The sequence below is a fragment of the Danio aesculapii genome, chromosome 13 (genome assembly GCF_903798145.1).
Source record: "Danio aesculapii chromosome 13, fDanAes4.1, whole genome shotgun sequence".
Lineage (NCBI taxonomy): Eukaryota > Metazoa > Chordata > Actinopteri > Cypriniformes > Danionidae > Danio > Danio aesculapii.
Window position 1 is genome coordinate 14,388,640 of NC_079447.1, and position 23,636 is coordinate 14,412,275.

The window sequence follows — 23,636 nt, forward strand, 5'->3', positions numbered from 1 at the left end:
TAATGTCAAAATTATTAGCCCCTTTAAGCTACTGTATAGATTTTCCCGATAGTCTACAGAACAAACCATCGTTATACAATAACTTGCCTAATTACCTTAACCTGCCCAGTTAACCTAATTAACCTAGTTAAGCCTTTAAATGTCACTTTAAGCTGTATAGAAGTGTCTTGAAAAATATCTAGTCAAATATTATTTACTGTCATCATGGCAAAGATAAAATAAATCAGTTATTAGAAATGAGTTATTAAAACTATTATGTTTAGAAATGTGTTGAAAAAAATCTTCTCTCCGTCAGACAGAAATTGGGGAAAAAATAAACAAGGGGGGCTAATAATTCTGACTTCAACTGTATATAACAGAAAATTTATAGAATATTATCTATTTATAATAATATGACATTTTATAGTATATATTTCATTGATACATATTTTTCATCATTTAAAAAGACATTAGCACACACAAAAAGACCCATTTTGATAGGACCGCTACCCTTTTTATTCTTATTTTTACATATGGTATTTTCACTTAATTTTGATTACAACATTTGTCAAGCAAGCACATATTTAGCTTTGTGTCAAAGTAGAGTGACATGCAATTATAATTATAGCATATTTACCATACACCACTACTTGCAGATATGCTTTAAATTAAGTCAGTGTTGATGTTTAATAAATATGAATGCAACTGTAATGTCTGTTTGTGTTAAACATACAGTTAGGTCCATATATATTTGGACATCGACACAATTCTAACATCCTTGGCTCTATACACCAACACAATGGATTTGAAATGAAACAAATAAGATGTAATTTAGCTACAGACTGTCAGATTTTATTTGAGGGTATTTACATCCAAATCAGGTGAACAGTGTAGGAATTACAAAAGTTTGCATCTGTGCCTCCCACTTGTTAAGGGTCCAAAAGTAATTGGACAATTGGCGTCTAAGCTGTTCCATGACCAGCTTAGGTGTGTGTTATTCCCTCATTATCCCAATTACAGCGAGCAGATAAAAGGTTCAAAGTTCATCTCAAGTGTGCTATATGCATTTGGAATATGTCAGTTCTCAAGATGAGATCCCAAGAGCGGTCACGATCAGTCAAGCAAGCCATTATTAGGCTGAAAAAAAACAAAAACCCATCAGAGAGAGAGCAAAAACATTAGGTGTGGCCAAATCTACTGTCTGGAACATTCTTAAAAAGAAAGACTGCACCAGTGAGCTCAGCAACACCAAGAGACCCAGGAGACTACAGAAAACAACTGTGGTGGAGGACCTAAGAATTCTTTCCCTGGTGACGAACAACAGTTGGTCAGATCAAGAACCCTCTCTAGGAGGTAGGTGTATGTGTCAGAGTCAACAATCAACAATACAGAGGGTTCACCACAAGATGTAAACCATTGGTGAGCCTCAAAAACAAGAAGGCCAGATTAGAGTTCTAAAAAAACAACATCCTATGGACAGATGAGACCAAGATCAACTTGTACCAGAGTGTTGGAAAAGGAAGAGTATGGAGAAGAAAAGAACTGCTCATGATCCTAAGCAGTGAAGCATTATGATTGTAGTGATATGGTGTGGGCATGTCTGGCTGTCAATGGAACTGGTTCTCTTGTATTATTTGATGATGTGACTGCTGAAAAAAGCAGCAAGATGAATTCTGAAGCGCTTCAGGCAATATTTTCTGCTCATATTCAGCCAAACGCTTCAGAACTTATTGGACGGTGCTTCACAGTGCAGATGGGGAAGGACCCAAAGCATAATGCAAAAGCAACCAAAGAGTGTTTGAAGGGAAAGAAGTGGAACGTTATGCAATGGCCAAGTCAATCACATGACCTGAATCCGATTGAGCTTGCATTTCACTTGCTAAAAACAACACTGAAGAACAAGAACAAGCAGGAACTGAAAACAGTTGCTGTAGAAGCCTGGCAGAGCACCCCCAGGAATGAAACCCAGCGTCTGGTGATGTCTATGCGTTCCAGACTTCAGGCTGTAATTGACTGCAAAGGATTTGCAACCAAGTATTAAAAAGTTTGATTTATGATTATTATTCTGTCCAAATTACTTTTGGACCCTTAACAAGTGGGAGGCATATGCAAACTGTTGTAATTCCAAAATCGTTCACCTAATTTGGTTGTAAATGCCCTCAAATTATAGCTGACAGTCTGCAGTTAAAACACTTTGTTTCATTTCAAATTCATTGTGTTGGTGTATAGTGCCAAAAATGTTAGAATTGTGTCGATGTCCAAATATTTATGGACATAACTGTATATATACTTCAAGCCCTTTTTTGTTTTAAATACCAATTTGTAGATTTGAAGGAGGGGAAAAAACCAAATTGCATGTACAGTATATTATAGATATTGGACATTTTATTTATTTATTTACTTAAACATCCATTGCATTGTAAAGTGTTACTTGATACATAAATGTAACATATTTTTGCTGCAGTGCATCATATAGTTGGGTTCACTTTTTTTTCAGATAATTATTTGGAGTAATCTAATCTAAATAATATTTTTTTTTCTTCCACAGTTTAAGCAATTATTCATTGAAAATTCCTCCAAGGATTAACAATCCTATTCCCTTATTCAATGGGTTCCCTTGTAAGAAATTAAATCATACATCTTTGAAACGACATGAGAGTGAGTACAGGAGGACCAAGAAATCATATTAAAAACCTGTTCCACTAAGAATCTCTTTATGAATCATATGTGGAAGAATAAAACACCCGCATGCTCTCAAATCTGCTCTTAAATGAAGGACTTTCATATATTCAAGGTTATACGAAATACAAGCAGAGACGTCAGTTCAAGTCGAAACCCCTCGACAAAAACAGGCAGAGCCTTCCACAGATTCAATTTAAATCCAGAGAAACTCCACATCAAAGTTCGCAGGCGTATAAAGTTGTGAACACCTAAAGCTGGCCCGTTTGAAGATATTCTGAGTCATTCTATGTTTGAAGAGTGTGACGTGTCTTTCTGACTGTCAGTTTCAATCCCAGCTAACGGTCTTCCTCCCCTCCTTCTGTCTGACTGCGAGATGAGATGAAAAAGACGCCGGTTTTATTCTCTGCCGCTACTCAGAGGAGCTCATTAGAACTTCAAGGCCTGAAAACGCGGCATTGACAATTACGTGCGCAAAGCAGGCAAACAAAGAAAGCCAATACTGTAAAAGACAACGGCTAATATGCCAGCTAATTAGAGACTAGCATTTGATCTATTGTTTGGAAAGTAATCCCACTGCGGACTGTGTGTGTGCGCGCATGTGTGTGTGTGTGTGTGTATACGGAGTGTTGGGCAATCAGATATCAGAGAAGGAAGATATTCTCCATTCTGTTTCACACATGTCACATCACCTTCCCTGCTGTGAAGGCCTGTCTGGGAATTCTGGGAGGCATTTTTTAAAGGAAAGTTACGGATTAAAGGAGACTTATCTTCTGTCAACAGTGTGTGTGACATGCGGACATTACCACAGGGAATAAGAATACTGTATGCGTGTGAGAAGAACAAACAGAAATTGTGTGGACAGGCATGCTGTTGTTATGCACTGAACAAGAAGTGCCGTTAAATAATTGTGGGCCAGAAACGTACAAATAAATGACATGAAAGAAAAGTTTAAAGTAAAAATAACTGTTACATTTAGCAAGTAAATTAATTAAACTGTTGCTATTTTTCACCTGAGAAGTAAACTCAACAAAATAAGACGTGCTAACAAAAATGTAAATAAAATAAAATAAATAAGCAATTAAATGAATAAATAAATAAATTAGTTAATTAATTTATTCATTTATTAATTAATTAAACAAACAAAAAAAAATACAAGAAATACAATTAAACTAAATTAATAAATAATTAAATAAATAAAATAAAATGCAATACAATTAAATAAAACTAATAAATAAATAATTAAATAATTAACAATATAAAATTAGATAAATATTTAAATAATAATAAAAAATAAATAAAATAAAATATATAAATAAGCAATGAAGTGAATAAATAAATAAATAAAATAAACAAATAAAAAATAAAAATACAATAAATAATTAAATTGTATAAATAAATAAAAAATGTATCAATAAATAGTTAAATAAAATAAAATTAATAAATAAATAATTACATAATAATATAAAATAAATACAATTAAATTAAAAACAAATTAATAAATAATTAAATAATAAAAATGTTTAATTTAATTAAATTTTATCAATAAATTATTAATTTAAATGAAATTAAATATGTTTGATTTACACCTTTGAAAAATATTTTATTAATTTTTAAAAATATTTGGTGTTTTTTGTGATTTACAGTGTAGAGGACCAAGTATTAAAAAAACAAAAAATAAATAATTTTAAATCACAACAAAGAAACAGTACACAATTATATTTAGTTATGTTAATTTTGATTTATGGTGTACAGTGGTCCCTCGTTTATCACGGGAGTTAAGTTCTAAAAAAACCCACGATAGGCGAAATCAGCAAAGTAGTTATTATTATAGATGCTTTAAGACCTGTAAAACCCCTCACTACACACTTTACTCAAACAGGCAATAATATTTTTACACTTTTCTCTCTTGCTTAAACACACTCAAAGTTCAAACTTTCGTAGAAAAATAAGTCCAGTATCATAGAATGAAACCAAAAATCAAAACCTGTTATCAGGTGCAAACATTCAATGCTGTCAGCAAAAGGTTCATAAAGCTTTTTAGCTTTTGTGCGGATAATGTTGGTATCCAGCGTAATGTTCTTCTTCCAGACACTGATCCACGAAGCGAAAGCAGACTCCATCATTAAGGGGGTGGTACACCGTATGCGCCGCGCACCTGACAGTTGGAAGTACAGTAACACACACCGGATGTGCACATTCACATGTTACTTGAAATTAAATTATCCAGATGGCTCTCTGTGGCACGGCAGAAATATGAACAGTGTCCTGAGTCATAGATGGGCACCGCAGACAGCCACTGACTTGAGGTGCCAGTGTGCGTACCCTGATAGAAACCTGTTTGCATGGCACAGCGTGGTACGTCACATACAGTGTGCGCCTCCATTTATGATGGTCTTGCTGCGGACAGTTACAACCCTTTTTTCATCCTTGTTGAAACTTACACTGCTAGCGATAAGATTTATGTTAATTTGGCAAGCTGAACGCATTCTGTACTGTACAGGAGACATGCAGGAGATTGATTGACAATGGTCTACAGCCAATCAGGATGCAGAACACGATGCGCTATAAAAAAAGGTATAAAAGGCATTTTATTTTTATTTAATTTTATAAAGGCTTAAATATCCTACATTATTTTTATCCTGACTGAATATAAACCCTGTTTGTCTTCCTATTTCTGCTTTGAAACTCACAATAACGTCTTCCTCTTCCTCAATAAGACTTCTTTCGAGACGGCTTTAAATCAAACACATGAGTTTATATCATGGTCTGTTAATCGACAAAATGTAATAAATGCTGCAAGCAGAGCTTAACCTGCTCATAATCTGAAATACTCCTTTAATATATACATACAATTTGAGTTGCACGGCAGTTTTGCATTCATTAAGGTTTTCCATTTCCATATAGTATCTGACTTGTCGGCATTAAAATTGATTCCATCCCACAAAACTGTGCTGCCTTTCATTTGCCTGATTTACAGAAGTGTTCATACGTGCTACACTCAGCACTAGCAATAAAAGCTACACAATCAATGATTGGTTCTAGACATGTTTCCATGTAACCAGTGTTCATGGTGCTTTCTTTATAGGGTTTTGCTGTATTAAGGGCATTGTATAAAATGGTCAATTAATAATCAGTGGTGTAAAATAACAAATTACAAATACTCAAATTACTGTAATTGAGTAGTTTTTCTCAGGAGTTGTACTTTACTAAGTAGTTTTCAAAATTCACACTTACTTCAAGTACAATTTTAGTGCTTTTACTACTACTTTCCTTCAACCTGCAATCACGACTTTATTTTTTCTAGTCTATGGGGATTGGTGAAGAAGTCCTGTGATTCCTGTCCAATGAAATTGCACATAGAAACTAAATCACATTATACAGAATAAGCTGCTTTATCAATGCAGCATACCGTTTGGGAGCATTGAAAGTGTCCAAGAAGAGGTCCAAAGATGTTAAATGCAATGACCCAGAGATTTTTTTAGACTGCATGTTACTGATGAGAAGGCGTTTGGTGTACGATGACTAAAATTGACAAATAGCCTTAAACAATAACTAAATGCAGTACAGAATGTTACGTTTTCACACACATGCTCAAATTGCATGTAACTGCATCCACCTTTCTTAGTGTAATACTCAATCACTAGAGTACTTTTTTACTCATACTTTTGTTAATATTTACAACAGATATTTTCACTCTACTTGCACTGCATTTTTTGTGATGGTACTTTTACTTGAGTAGGATTTTTCAGTACTCTTTCCATCACTGTTAATAATTGATTTTTGCCGTTTTTGTCTTCGTGAATTATATGATATTATTATTAGACGTGTTTCATATTTACATTTTTTTCTGCAAATGTAAACTAAAAAAGATTGTGGTATTTTGTTTGTTAGTTTGTTTTTGAAAATACAGTTTAAACCATAATATGAACAAAAGTAACTAAACTAAAAAAGACATATATTTCAATATAAATGTAATGTATTCATGTGAAGGAAAAGTTACATTTACAGCAGTCACTACTTCAGTCTTTAGTGCCAAAATCATTCTAATATGCTGGCTGAAAAAACATGTCTTCTTATTCCTATTTTTCTTCTTCTTATTATTATTATTACTAATGTTGAAATGAAGTTGAGAAACTTAAACATTGTTCCATTTGTTTTTTGTTTTTTTCATGAACACATTTAGAAACTGAGCAGCATTTTCAGTAAGAAATAGTCTTTCCTATTACTTTTGATTAGTTTAAGCATCCCTGTTGAAGAAATTTAATTTGAACTTAAATAACAAAAGAAGCTGTGTAATATAGTATTAATAATCACAATATGGTGGCGCGGTGGATCAGTGGTTAGCACTGTCCCCTCACAGCAAGACTGGTTTGAGTCCTGACTGGGCCAGATGGCATTTCTGTGTGGAGTTTGCATGTTCTTCCAGTGTTTGTGTGGGTTTTCTCTGGGTGCTCCGGTTTCCCCCACAGTCCAAAACCATGCGGTATAAGTGAATTGGCTAAACAAAATTGGCCATAGTGTGTGAATGTGAGAGTGTATGAGTGTTTCCCAGCACTAGGTTAAACATCTGCTGCATAAAACATATGCTGAAATGGTTGGCGGTTCATTCCGCTGTGGTGACCTCTAATAAATAAGGGACTAAGTCAAAGGAAAATGAATGAAAGAATGAATGAATGAATGAATAAATGAATGAATGATAATGAGAATATAACTATATACACGTTTGAAATTGAATTTAGGGTGTTTCTTAAACACTTTTTTTGTTCATTTCCTGTTTATTCCTATTACACAGACTTGAAACGAAACAGCTTGAATTTTCTAATGTCATAAATGATATATTGATACATGTGCCTATTGATATTCTGCTAGGCTGTCACCACTTATTCATTACCGAGTTGGGGGTTGCAGCATCTGCCAAGGAAAACCAGCATCCGTTCACCAATAATCCCAATGTTTGACTGGAGGTGTCTTTGCAGAACTCGCATTTTTTCCTCATTTTTGACCTAAATGTACCAGCTGCCAAGCGGTGACATTTTTTAACTTAAAAATGCTATAATGATTTTCCAAAAAAGAAGAAGAAAAAACATTAAAAATCTTGCTTTTTTCTGGCAGTTTCCTAAGAATGACTCACAAACAGACTGTGTGGCTTTCTGTGTATATAAAAAATTCAGACTGAAAAAATTCATCTCCAAGATCATACAGCCTCCATCTCTCTCTAAGCAATATAGTTTGTAAATGTTATTAAACTTGCAGGGTTACTTACTTTATCACCTTTGAGACCGGGTAGGCCTTGAGGTCCAGGATCTCCTTTCAAACCCTGAGGAGACACAAGAAACAGGAACCAGTTTAATCAAAGTCTGCTTCCTCGCAGCTTCCTGACAGGACAACTAAGGGAGGAAAATCTTTACAGTCAGCAGATGGTGTATCAGACCAAGTTAGGGATTCAGCAGGGAGGTAAAAATCGTGCAGTGTATGTCGGTGAAGCACTGGGGTTAAAGTTTTTTTAGTACATCCACAGAAAAACTCCAAACTCAAAATGCACTTATATAAAATCTCCTTAAAAAGTTTAATTCTTATCCAAATGTCTGTGCTTTTTTCCTCCAAAAGTTATCAGGACACAAATATTTTTGAACTTGGTTTAGGAAAGCATTTGTTGACATGCATGGCTATTGTTTGTGCTGTCTTCACTAGTGTTGTTTTTGATCAGCCTTTTTTTTCAACTCAGGCTCATTCGGAAAATGTGCCCGGGACACATTTTTGAGAACCAAGAAATATGTACTCGTGGGTACATATGTCTGCATTTTGTGTGTAAAACGAATGCTATGGCAGGGCTCAGAAAAGTGTTAGCCCGATGCTCTAGGCTATTGCGTTCTAATTGGGCTGCCAAAAATTAATCCTCCCTGCCCGTCGGACTATCTTAATGGGAGGAAAAATATAGCCTATTTCAATTCTATTTTATTCTCTCACAAATTGGGTAATTATGTTGGATGTAATTTTCATGCATCGAGAAACCACTATTAATGTGTGTTTGAATTAGCATTTGCGCTAACTAGTGTCCTTAAAACTTGCTACTTCTGTACCATTAAAAAAAAAAAAAAAGGATAAAGGTAGGCCTAGCGTTTTATGCCAAAACAATCAAAACAAGAATGTCAATAACACATTAAAACAATTAGATCTTTATGTTTATTTATAATTCTTATAAAGTGGTGCGTCTGTGTAAGGAATTAGAGGCGACCAGAGTATGTCTGTTTGTAAAGTGTCATTTCAAGGTAAAAACTAAGCTTATAGAAGCAATTCAGAGTCAAAATGCATTTAGACAATCTCAGAATCGAATTAATTTGTAATATATCAATTTATCATCACAACCTTAAATACAGGGAAGATTAGAACATTATTTCGTGTTTTTTGGTATAGCGCTTTTTACAATAATTATTGCTTCAAAGCAGCTTTACAAAAGGTGCACATTATTGCATTAATATCAAATTCAGAAAATGTTAAGTTATTATTTACCATAATTCCATTAGTTACTATTAACTTTGACTAAATAACAAGTAACTAATAGCTTTTAACAGTTAAAGTTATTATATATAAACAAAGTTAACCTGTAGTTATATAGTATTCACCTTATTCTCTGCGTACGAGTGGGCGCAGCCATTTGAATCATTTTGGCTCGAAACTTCCGGTCTCATTCACTTCCATTCATTTTTAAATGTTAAAAACAGCTCGTTTTGCTGCTTGGTGTTGCAAACTGATATTTTCTTATTATATTATTTTACTTGGTCTGTATTGTCATGCAAACACTTGTTTGTAGAGCGAGTAGTTTGACCGTTTTTTTCCGTTTATTATTCCTAGTCATTTCTCCCATAGGCAGCTGAATCGGAAGTTCTAAAACAATCGCAAAAACGCGCGCACTTCCGCATTGAAGAATAAGGTCAATAGAAGAATTAGGTCAATACAGTATAGGTGATGTCAATGTGTACATGTTCAATGAAGTACATTTGTGTATTAAGTGTATGTGTTGTTCTTAATGTCTCAAGGTGTTGAGGTGGCCTTATTGATATGACAAATCTGATTTCTTTCTTCTAAATGTTCTTCTCACTTTAGTGAATGCTCTGCACAATCTCCCCCCTAAGTACACACACAAAATATACAGTGTATTTCTCAAGTCCTTTGGCTGCAGTTGGAATTATCTGCCTGACGGGGCTCTGTGAGAGGGAATCTGATCAAAGATAAAGCAAAACCACAGGCAAAGTCAGAACTTCTGCTGCTGAAAAGCAAAATAGTGAGAACAGGTGAGAGGGAAAAAAAGAGGAATATAAGAAGGTGAGAGAGGAAGAAGAGCTGCTGAGGAGAGGTGGCTGATAAACGAGGCCTGACGCATATCGACAGGCTGAATTTACAGCAGCACTAGTTAGGTGTGACACATTAGGACTGGCAGCCACACACACACACACACACACACACACACACACACACACACACACACACACACACACACACACAGATTTCTCAAATAAGTCAGAGGACACTTAGAGGCGGGAACACTGAACCTCAAAATACAGCGATTTGTCTTAGTTAAGCTTTCGAGTAAGAGTATTAATGTTGAATTATATTAAGGCCAGACGAACATCTCGCCCTGTTTTAATCACTTCTCCGAGTTCATGAATAGACTAATTTGGGCTTTTAATTGATGACAATGGAGCAAAGACTAATGTGGAGAACAACTCTATAAAACAAGATCAATACAAATGAGATGTTTTGTGAAAATGGTGATGCTTTGGGGGAAAAAAGAGCCATATATTGGAAGTATTTGGAGTGGTATTTGAATAACATCTAAACCAGGGGAGCCCAAACTTTTTCATATGAAAAGCCAAAAACCAAATATCATTGATAGCCATGGGCCAAAGATAAAAATACCAAACTATTTTACATTAAAACTGCCATGCACAATTTCCTAATTCATTTCATGATATTAAAAAATAAATAGAAAACATAACTTTGAATTGTATTAACTGTTACATACTATCAGACAGTGGAGTTCAACACTGAATACACTAGTCAAACAGAATCTGCCTTTGCCTTGATACACTCACCAAAGTCTCTGCATTGTCCACTTTCTATCGTATGCACAGTACATTTTAAACTAAATCTGATTAATTGACACCATTTACTGTTCATTGAAACTATTCATTTCAGATAGCTTTTTTGTAGCTTGTAACAAACAAATATAAGGTTACATTAAATTTAAAATAACAATCTCTAGACCATTCTTAGATGGCAAGGCAGGCCAAATCAAAGGTTACCTTGAGCCAACTTTGGCAAGCGGGCCCTAGTTTGGGCATCTCTAATCTAGACTATGAAAAATGAAAAATAAAATAAATAAATAAAATAAATAAAAATTTAAATTAAATATAACAAAAATTTATATAATATAAAATTTTATTAAAAATGTAAAAAAATGTTTTATAAAAAATGTATAATATAAAATAAAATAATAAAATATAAACGAATAAAATATAAAATAATATAATATAACATTAAATAAAATTTAAATATTAAATAAAAAATATTTTATGAATAAAAGTTGTAAAACCACCATTTCAAAACCACGCATCATGTACCTATAGTTTCCAGCATTTATCACTGCAAATTGTCCATCATTTCCTGCTCTATAAAGATAAGCAGCTGCAGTCTACACAGTATTAAGTCGGCGCTCCCTTTCTGACACATTCACAAAACAGCAACCAAAGACTTTTCCTACACCTATCATTTTGTTGACCCTGAACTGAAGGCCATAAAAGATAGATGTGAGTGTGAACCAGCACTTGAACTTGATCGGGCCTACAGTGGGGAGGAAGCTCACTCTGGGACAGACTGATGGAGGTTACAGTACGGCTGCTCTTAAATGATGGATGTCTAGAGGGGTCTATGGAGAGAGTGATCCCATACTGCTTTCAGCACAATCTAATGACTCCTTCAGGGAAGTAGCACACCTCTCTGATGTCGTCCCTCCACCCACAGTTACGCAATGCTCACTTTTACGAGGTGTTTTAACAGTGAATACAAACAACCAGCCTGTGATGTACAATCCAGCCACTCATATTTCTATAATCCCAAAAATCCTAAACAGTCTCTTTGAATGCACAATTACAGATTTTCTATATACAGTGCATCCAGAAAGTATTCATAGAGCTTCACTTTTTCCACATTTTTTATGTTACAGCCTTATTCCAAAATGGATTAAATTCATTTATTTCCTCTAAATTCTACACACAATACCCCATAATGACAATGTGAAAAAAGATTTTTTGAAATTGTTGCAAATTTATATTAAAAAAAAAACAGAAAAATCACATGTACAGAAGTATTCACAGCCTTTGCTCAATACTTTGTTGATGCACCTTTGGCAGCAATTACAGCCTCAAGTCTTTTTGAGTATGATGCCACAAGCTTGGCACACCTGTCTTTAGGAATTTTTTGCCCATTCCTCTTTTTCAAGCTCTATCAGGTTGGATGGGAAGCGATGGTGTTCAGCCATTTTCAGATCTCAGATGTTCAATGGTATTGAGGCTGGGCTCTTGCTGGGCCACTCAAGGACATTCACTGAGTTGTTGTGAAGCCACTCCATTGATATTTTGGCTTTGTGCTTTGGGTCATTCTCCTGCTGGAAGATGAACCTTCGCCCCAGTCTGAGGTCAAGAGCACTCTGAAGCAGGTTTTGATTCAGGATGTCTAATTACATTGCTGCATTCATCTTTCCCTTTATCCTGACTAGTCTTCCAGTTCCTGTTGCTGAAAAACATCCCCACAGCATGATGCTGCCACCACCATGCTTCACTGTAGGGATGGTATTAGCCTGGTGATGAGTGGTGCCTGGTTTTCTCCAAACGTTAAGCCTGGCATTCACTCTAAAGAGTTCAATTCTGGTCTCATTAGACCAAATAATTTTATTTCTTATGGTCTGAGAGTCTTTTTGGCAAATTCCAGGCAAGGAATGGCTTCCGTCTGGCCACTCTACTATACAGACCTGATTGGTGGATTGCTGCACAGACCCTTCTGTAAGACTCTCCTCTCTCCACAGAAGAACACTGGAGCTCAGACAGAGTGACCATCTGGTTATTGATCACCTCCCTGACTAAGGCCCTTCTCCCCTGATCACTCAGCTTAGATGGCCGGCCAGCTCTAGGAAGTAGCTCCAGGAGTCCTTGTGGTTCGAAACATCTTCCACTTATGGATGATGGAGGCCACTGTGACTTTGGAACTTTCAGAACAGCAGAAATTTTTCTGTAACTTTGCCCAGCCTTGTGCCTCGAGACAATCCTGTCTCAGAGGTCTACAGACAATTCCTTTGTCTTCATGCTTGGTTTGTGCTTTGACATGCACTGTCAACCCTGGGACCTTATATAGACAGGTGTATGCCTTTTCAAATCAAGTCCAATCAACTGAATTTACCACAGCTGAACTCCAATTAAGCTGCTGAAACATCTCAAGAATGATCAGTGGAAACAGAATGTACCTGAGCTCAATTTAGAGCTTCACGACAAAGGCTGTGAATACTTATGTACATGTGATATTTCAGGTTTTTTATTTGTAATAAATTTGCAACAATTTCAAAAAATCTTTTTTTCACATTGTCATTATGGGGTATTGTGTGTAGAATGTTGAGGAAATAAATTAATCTAATCCATTTTGGAATAAGGCTGTAACATAAAAAATTGTGGAAAAAGTGAAGTGCTATGAATACTTTCCGGATGCACTGTAGTTTTACACTGTGTCCTAACTACACGCAACGCAATGCTATGACACATGATAAAAGCTATATTTTCCATTTTCGCCAAGATGTCTATGTTTATAATTAGGCATTTATTACTTGACTTCTTTTAAACACAAAAATGTTTACTGGGGAGCAAATGCATGTTAGATTAATACAGAAAATGCACAGCATCAGCACAAATCATAAATGTACAATTAGTGCACACTGTATAGTCAATTGACAGTAGGGCTCAACATTAAATGTTATGTCTTGTGATGTGCATTTGTCTATAAAGCCAGTTTTGTAATCAGCAGTATTCAATTGGAGCAGCGTTTACTGCACAAAGCCATAGTTCTCTGTCACAGTCATGCAGTAACATCGAGCTAAAGTCAAATTGCAAATAATCATTCTATGATATTGACAGCTGTTTGCGTAGCTTTTGTACTGTGGCCCTTTAAAGCAAATGTTGCTAATGTTAAACCTAAAGCAAATGCAAATACCACACATAATGGCATTTTTACACAAAACTCACTTTAGTCAAGTGTTTGAAATGAGTCCTTCTGTAAAATGTATCTTCTTACACTGAATAAAGCGCAGTATATTTTATAATAGCATTCAAATAAACAACTGTGTTGTATCATTACATACTTTATTATCAGGAAAATTATGAGAAGAATAACACAGATAAATCAACTGTTGTCATGGTCATGTGTTTATTAATAATGTTAATCAAATGAAAGCAGATTATTCTTGTGTTCATTTTACGGATTTCCCATAGACTGGTATTTCCCATAGACTGTAAAAGATATTATCTATATTGTCTATCAAAAGTATCTGTGACGTCACCAATAGGTTTCTGAAGAGCACAAATGAAGCTACAACTAGGCGTCATTCATCTATAAGCGATATGACCACATAGGCTCAGGACTACATTGGCAAACCTTTGTCAAGTACCATAATATGTAGTTACATCCACAAATGCCATTTTAAACTGTACTGTGCCAAAAGGAAGCCCTATGTTAACGGTGTCCAGAAGCGCTGTTAACTTCTCTGGACTCAGGGGCATCTGGGATAGACCATCCCACAGTGGAAACGTGTACAGTGGTCAGATGAATCAGTATTTCATGTATTTTTTGGGGGAGAAATGGACACAGTGTTCTCTGAACCAAAGAAGAAAAGGATTATCCAGACTGTTACCAACAACAAGTCCAAAAAGTCAAAAGAACTCATCAGTATGAGATTCACTCCTTTTGTTGTTTCTGGAGTGTCAGAGTAGCATAAAGGCTCCACCCTCTTCTGGAAAGCAGCAGCTCATTTGCATTTAAAGCGATATACACAAAAACAGCATGTTTTTGCTAACATCAAATAGGGGCAAATTTGGCCAGCTGTAATACATGATTAGTGGACTATTCTGAGTTTAAAACTTCACAGAAACATCCTGGGGAAACCAGAGATTTATATTAGAGCTTGTGAAAAGGGTCATATTATGTCCACTTTTAACAACAGCAGCACTAGTTCTCTTCAGAGGGACTGGGTTTGAGCTTCAGGCCTACAGGCTGTCCTGACCTCGGGAGTCAGCATGGAGAGGCAGATTGGCTCTGGGCATTGCAGCACGAGGGGGGAGGTGAAGGATGGGTTAAAATCAGTGCTTTGTCCCTGTCTTGGTCTCGTCACGACAGTGTGAGGTCAAAATGCCGCAGGGATCTCTGCTCACTTGACTGATAATTATGTACTGCGCAGCTCGTCCTGGCTGGAGAACAGGCCAGGTCACAATATACAGTCTGGCAGCTTCCCAATACAGAAACACTCATACACACAGAGAGAAGTGTTGGCTTAAAATGTATGAAAATCATTGCATGATATTTAAATAAATTATAAGCAAAGACTGCTTACTAATATTAGTTTGTTATATAAATAAACAATTAATAATGATAATAATAATAATAATAATTATAATAATAATTATTATTATTATTATTATTGAGTAGAAACTTGATTCTACAAGTTCGCAATCAAAACAATAGACTGAAAATGTGATGGATAGATGGCTATTCTGCTAAAATATCTGGTTGACTTGAACTCAGAAATGAAATGTAACAATACATAGACAAACTGAGTTAAGTTCTGACAAATATTTAAATACAATTAAAGTTTTTTTATCATGGCTTGGTGTGCATTATTTTCAATAATATTTTCAACATTGCTTATATACACTCTTTTAGAAGTAAAGGTACAATAGCTGGGGCGATACATTTTTAAAAAGTACACATTTGTACTGAAATGATCTATATTGACATTTGTAAGATACATATTAATCCTGAAAAGTACCTAAAAGTACAAAAGTGTACCATTTTAAGAAGGTACCACCCCAGTGACAGCTCTCTTACCTTTATTTCTGAGAGTGTCAGCAAACAATAATGGATAACGTGTCCATGAATAATTTGAAAATAATGTACACCTGGCCTTTAATTGCATTTAGTTATAACAGGCATGTAATCAGCTGAAGACAAAAAAGAAGATAATAAAAAAAGATAATATTCTTTATATAAATATTGGATATTGGCCATACAATTTAAGTTTCATTTTTTGAAACTTTAAATCAGATTAAATGTTTAGCAGTTTAATAGTCACCTAAGTAATATTTAATAGGTTTATAGCCTACTTGGTACCTCAATGTCGGATCCACACACCGCCACTAAATGGTGCCACTAACTCAGTTAGTGCTCTTGTGTCCAAAGGATTTAATTTTCATGTAATTTAGTAGACTTTTTATCCCACATGATAAATAAACTACTAGTCAGTCAACAATTCGAACTCATTAATTCATTTTCTTTTCGGCTTAGTCCCTTTATTAATCTGGGGTCGCCACAGCGGAATGAACCGCCAACTTATCCAGCACATGTTTTACGCAGCGGATGACCTTCCAGCTGCAACCTATCTCTGGGAAACATCCATACACTCATTCACACTCATACACTGTTTTAAGCCATTAAATCATTTAAAGGCCTTAAAATATTATAAATATTAATATTATATAAGTCCAGCTGAACTGAGTACCCTAATATACTTTAACATATACACAAAAACACACTAAAAAAAGTTTATCACTTTCACTTTCTCTGTTCTCAGAAAATACAGAAATCGGAATAATCAAATCCCTCTTTTAAATACCGCGGTTTTAGTGTTTAACAATAAGAGTACAGCTTAGTAACAAGTTAAAGGTAAAAGCATAACAGAATTGATATGTTATATTATTTATGTATAGTAGTTATGTATTATGTATAACTTATATATTTTATATAATGTATGATTTATATTCCAATAAGTGTTTAAATCTGGCTGATGTATTTACAGGCATGTTTATAGACCAACACTAGCAAACATAATATAGTCATTCAACAACATGTCTGAGAAATACACATTTTACATGCAGTACTAGTCTGAAAAATACAAAAAGTTTGAGAAAAATACACATTTCTCCAGAGCAGTTCTGTTTGAGATAGAACTTCAGTTCATACAGTATGAAGAAAGTCAAACAGGGCTGGCTCTCGGAGAGCAGTGCATGTTTTCAACAGAGGGAACTGTTGATATGTTGAATGGCAGGCCTTCAAAGCCCTTTGGAACAAGATCCAGTGGAGTAACAGAGATATCTCAAGCGCTGGCCACAAATGCCAACGGGGTTACGCCAGGAAATGCTTTTTGTGACTTTCCATTTGCTCAGCGATTCATTGCCACAAACGTTTGAAGTTGTAGAGCACAGGATGATACCATCTGAACCAAACTTTCACTTAAGAAAAAAACATGCTGGACCAGCACTCACACATCTGTCTATCGCTGATATCACTGAACTGCAGATTAACCCTTTTAAGTACGTCATCCAAACATGTTTTTTTCACCAACCTGAATATCAAAAACAAACCTGCATCCGCTCATACCAAAGCACATCTATATTAAAGCTACATGTATCCTGTCATATTCTGAAGGATAGTGTAACTAACACGGCGTGTTATGCTGCAAATGTCTCAACGGAGCAAGTGATACACGGCGTCATGCACATTCCTTTCTGAACACTCTCACGTAACTCCTGTGGGACTCAGATATCAGGTATTGACTTTAAAAGACTTAAAGGGAAAGATCATCCAAAAATGAACACTTGTTGTCTATTTATTTAGCCCCTGGTCAGCCAAGATGAAGATTTTAGCTGGATCTGTGGTCTTCGGTAATTGTAAATAATGCAGGTCAATGGCTACTGGCACTTCATTAAGACCTTATGAAGTGACCTTATGAAGTGAAACGATCTGTCTGTGCAAGAAATCGAACATTATTCACATTAATGTTATCTTAAATTCACAACTTAGGTAAAAGAATGAATACAAATTCCATAATGTTTGCAAGGTACACAAACTCATACATAAGCTGATGCCGCTTGTTTACATTTATGTGTATGTAAATTGCTCAATTAAGCATCATTTTGATGCATTGTTAAGGGTGTACTCACACTAGGCTATCCTAACTGTGCATTTGGTATTGAACGTGAAACTGAAAACGTGATTTTACTTTTAAAGGACTGTTTCATATGGATTTATTACTCATTCTTACTTTTCAATGAACGTGAATGGTCATACTTTTTCAAAGATGCAAAGCCCTCACACACCACATTGAGGACTACAACTCCCAGCATGCACCTTGCACACACAGGTTCCTGTTTTCCGCTGATTGCAAAGACACACAGCTGAAGCTATTCATGGACTGACTCAAGAACTATCTTACCATCACACACACACATACACATCTGTGCTGAGTCTTGTAAACCGTTTGTGTGAACTTTACAACAGATTTCCCTTGCCTTGTTTAATCTTGCTTGCCTGTTTGTTTGTGTTGCTTTCCACCGAAACTGACCATTTAGATTTCATTGCACACTTTGTGATATCAATGCTGAAACGAATGTATTTAACACTTTCTAATTTGAATCATTCAAAATGACTAACCAGTTTGCTCAAATGAAAGGTTCCTTAAAAAGTAACTGAGACGTGTTATGTAAATTATGGTGATGAGATGAGAAACATTGATGTAGTTACTAACATTTTATATACTGTACTCAAAAATAAACTTTTACCAACATTAAAACTGCAACATTTCCAAAGTACTGAGTGAATGAATACTTAATAGAATCCATATTCAAAATTAATTATTAACAATAAAGCTATTTTCTTTACAAAATCATTTACAACAGCAGCTGAAATACAGTTCTTATAATTATCCTGGAAATTCCAAGACAGCAAATACATTCAATTGTATCAGACTTGGATTTGCAAACTAAGACTGCATATCTCAGTGATGCAATGTCAGACATAATGCACTTAACATCATTGTGAGGGGTAGGGTTAGGTTTGGGTATTAAAAAGCATTAAATGCAGCTCACCTTGCAACTGCACCAAGTCTGCATCCAAACCCCTCTCAATAAATTGCCCAATTAAATTTTTGTTGCTATGAACAAATGACATTGACATCACAAAACACACTGACAGTGATCCTTCTTGCAGTTTAGACAAAAACCTCATCTAAACTTCCTCTAATGAGAAAAAGCATAAAAGTCATACAATTGCACTCATAAACAAAGGAAAAGACAACATGCATCTACATTATGTGAAAAAAGGGCTAAATAAATGGTTAACTATGCAATAATGTGATGAATGCTTCTGTATCTCTCACAACCCTAGGGTACATAAAGGCATCAAATCCATAATGCTCATAATCTTCACAAACTCCACAGTGCATCTCTTTTGGAGCTTAGACTACAGTATGTGCATTAGAAAGAATGAACAAATATCTTGAAGAACATCAAACAATACATTCAGTACACACACACACACACACACAAACGCACACACACACACACACACTATAGGACCGCCTGCAATCACCATACTGTATAAAACAAGACTAATCGCTTAATTAAACAGCGATTTAAAAGAGCTTCATGTTTGGAAAACATAAAAACTGAAAGTTCTTTGCAACATCAAGGACAACCATATTTAATGAGGAAACTTTTGGAAAATGTCTCCACTATATTAAGGAAATAAAGCATTTTTACACACTTAAAAGGAACACTTCATGTATTTTTTTTTTTCTTTTACAACTCCACTAGATTTAAACAGTTGAGTTTTAGTCATTCATTCATTTTCTTTTCAGCTTAGTCCCTTTATTAATCCGAGGTCGCCACAGCGGAATGAACCGCCAACTTATCCAGGATGTTTTTACGCAGCGGATGCCCTTCCAGCCGCAACCCATCTGTGGGAAACGTCCACACACACTCATTCACACTCATACATTTGGACAATTTAGCCTACCCAATTCACCTGTACCACATGTCTTTGGACTTGTGGGGGAAACCGGAGCACCCGGAGGAAACCCACGTGAATGCAGGGAGAACATGCTAACTCCACACAGAAACGCCAACTGACCCAGCCGAGGCTCAAACCAGCAACCTTCTTGCTGTGAGGCGACAGCACTACCTACTGCGCCACTGCGTCGCCCCCCAGTTGAGTTTTACAATTTTTTTATATTAATTCAGTCAATCTCAGGGTCTATCAGGAGAATGTATGGCTTAGCATAGCATAGGTAATTAAATCAGATTAGACTATTAGCATCTTGCTCAAACATGACATCTGCACAACGATATTACGTACCATCTGAAATCAGTCTACAGCTAGATATCTTTATGCATGCTCCCATTGCAAGCAGAGGGTCATGTTGATTATAATGACAGAAGCATAATATAATAACAAAGCAAAACAGCAACGTTCCTTGGTTATTACATCAGACTGAGGGTATAGATCCCAGAAATATCGCCTTAGAAAATAGCAACTTTTCATTTTCCTTTGAAAACCTGCTCCTTTTACAACTCCTCTAGAATTAAACAGTTGAGTTTTACTATTTTTTAAATTCATTCAGTCAGTCTCAGGGTCTATCAGGAGAACTTATAGCTTAGCTTAGCATACAGTAGGTCATTAAATCAGATTAGACCATTAGCATCTTGCTCAAACATGACATCTGCACAATGATATTATGTACCATCTGAAATCAGTCTTCAGCTAGATATCTTCATGCATGCTCTCTTTGCAAGCAGGCGGTCATGTTGGTTATATTGATGGAAGCATAATATAATTGCCCCTGCTTCAGCCATGGTACAGTAGCAAAGTTCCTTGGTTATTACATTAGACTGAGGGTATAGTTCCTAGAAATATCGCCCTAGAAAACAGCAACTTTTCATTTTCCGTCGGTCTTAGTACACAATGAAACTACAGAGGAGTGAAGCTCTTAACAAGAAAATTATGGAAACTCTTTTGTCCTTTTTGGATTGAGATGCTAATGGTCTAATCTATATCAATGACCTATGCTAAGCTAAGCTAAAACTGTGCCCGCCAGACTTCAAAAATGTTACAACTCAACTCTTTAACTCTAGGGGAGTTGTAAAAGAAGCCTATTTTTTAAAAAAAAGTGTATTGTTTCTTTAAGAAAGTTATCAGTTCTTGCATATCCATCAAGCGTGCTTGTTTCAGAGGGAGTAAGTGCAAAAAATAAGTTTCAGCCGATGGTATCTACAATCCGTCCGCCAATCATGTTCATAAAATAGCTATTCATTACTGTAGCAAGATTTTTTTTTTTTCCCAGGGAAATGTCAAAGTATTCTTTGTGTTTCATATCTGATATGGCACACTCACATTCTTAAACAATTGCAACTCACACTGACGTCATGTAAATACCACTACTACGAACAGGCCGCCTCTGCCCAGAATTCTCAATCTAACCGTGTAAAAACCCTGGCACAAAATGGTCGTTTCACAGCTGTGAACCATGAAAAGATGATACATGTCTATTTTCAAAGTGAAGTTGAGTAGGTTACATCTGACATAAAGAATCTCGGAGCGAAAAAACAAATGTGAATGTACAGATTCAGTATTAATATATATATATATATATTTTTTTTTTGGTACTTCATATTATTCATGTACACCCATACCTTCACTGTAATGTCAATGAATATGGATTATTTTTGGAAAACTGAACATGCCAACAGCAAGAAATTAGCATAATACACACCCAAACCTGTCCATATAAGGAATTTTTGCCACTCTGTTGTACAGTGTTTTATCATAGTACTTTCTGAATTTAATTTTGAATGTTGTTTTTTATTATTATTATCATCATTATTATTATTATTATTATTATTATTATTATTATTATTATTATTATTATTATTATTATTATTATTATTATTATTATTATTATTATTATTATTATTATTATTATTATTACTGGGGCTTCAAGGTTGGCGCAGTGAGTAGCACAATCGTCTCACAGCAAGAAGGTCGCTGATTCGAGCCCCGGCTGGGTCAGTTGGCATTTTTGTGTGGAGTTTGCATGTTATCCCAGTGTTCATGTGTGTTTCCTCTAGGTGCTGCGGTTTCCCCCACAGTTCAAAGACATGCGCTTTAGGCGAATTGAATAAGCCAAATTGGCTGTGGTGTATGTCTGTGAATAAAAGAGTGTATGGGTGTTTCCCGGTGTTGGGTTGTGGCTGGAAGGGCATCCACAGAGTAAAACATATACTGTATAAGTTGGTGGTTCATTGTGGCGACCCCTGATAAATAAAGGAACTAAGCCAAAAAGAAAATGAATGAATTATTATTAATTTTGATGTTGTGAAGAATAATAATATTTATTACTATTAGCATTATTATTTCAGAGAAATTATTACTCTGCTCAATGCATTTGTATTTTACATGTTATATTGTTATGCGTTACATTACATTTATATTCTTTGGAAGATACTAGTGCATGGATCTTTAATGTGCTCTTTCTGATTAGTTATAAGAGGTAAAGACGGTAGAGATGAGAGGTACTAGTAATAATATGATGCATTGTATATTTGCATAAAATATTGACAATGACAACTTTAAAAATTTAAGACATTTTTATTTCAGCATTTTTTACATTATTTCTAAATAACGATGTCCGTCTACTCATTCCACAAACTTTTCTCTTTTGTTTACTTACCAAACCATCTGCATGATGCTGCAATGTAACAAGAAAGCAGCAGTTGTAGCTTATTCATTACACATTTAACCATTTAAAACTGAATATGTATTATTTATTTGACCCATGCTACTCACTTTTTTTTACCTATTATTTATTTTTCTTTAATAAATCCTTTTTTTGCATTTGTGAGTTAAAAATAATGTAAATCATTCAGTAAATTAGGCACTTACTCTATCAGACAAAAAATTTAAGCGGTTAAAACTGAATTTCTTTATTAATTTCTTTCTTCTGTTGATCAAAAGAAGATATTCTGGAGGGAGAGGCATTGAAAAAAAATATGATGGTATTACAATATTCAATATATCTTCCTGTGTGTTCAACACAACAAAAAAAGTCAAACAGATTTGGAACAAGTGGAGAACGAGTAATAGAGGATGATATGACAATTTAAACTTTTGGATAAACTATCCCTTTAATATCAATATATAGATCAATATTCAACTGAATTAAATTAAATCAATATCATACAGCAATATTTTTTTAGCATTGACAAATATATGCAATATAACTACTATGTATAACTAATGTACACCTTTATAATTGTAGTAGTTCATGTAAAATGTATCTATAGTAAAAAAAATAAATAAAAAAAAACGTACTAAAATAAGTACAACTCCAGCCTGAAGAAAGAATTACAAAAGGTAAACTAACAAGAGACCTCCATCAATCCATCACCAGCTCATTCCAGCATAACATTTAGAACAAACAATCCAAGAAAAAAGGCCTCCTAAAGTAAGCAATATAACTTTTACCATGAGGAGATGCAAACCAGATCTGAAAATCTATGCAAACGTCTGAGTTTCACAATGAACTCAAGACCCAAAACCCCTTCCCGACATCCCATAATTCACCTAGAACAACAGCAGCCTGACAAAAGAAGTTTATTTTCATATTGAAGCTCTATCAGAATCGACCACAATGGGTGTTTCTGAGACACTTTGATGGCCACTTGAATGACACGGGAGGCTGTTCAGTCTAAACACTCCCCCAAAAGTATGGCCAAATCTATCAGCCGGGCTGTAAAACTGCCTGTCACGTCGGCAATATAATCAAGGATGGGGCCACTGTACCCTTGCCAATGTCCCTGGCTGGAGGGAAGAAAAAAAGGAAAAATAAAACG

At 35.2% G+C, this 23,636-nt stretch overlaps 1 protein-coding gene across 3 annotated transcripts in view; it reads right to left on the bottom strand.

Moving 5' to 3' along the window:
• LOC130239871 (collagen alpha-1(XIX) chain) overlaps positions 1–23,636 on the bottom strand; it is a 278,893-nt gene that overhangs the window by 190,841 nt on the left and 64,416 nt on the right. For all 3 annotated transcript variants that reach the window (XM_056471226.1, XM_056471224.1, XM_056471225.1), the window contains one exon: positions 7,925–7,978. In XM_056471226.1, the coding sequence (XP_056327201.1) occupies positions 7,925–7,978 (54 nt within the window). The remainder of the gene's footprint in view (positions 1–7,924; positions 7,979–23,636) is intronic.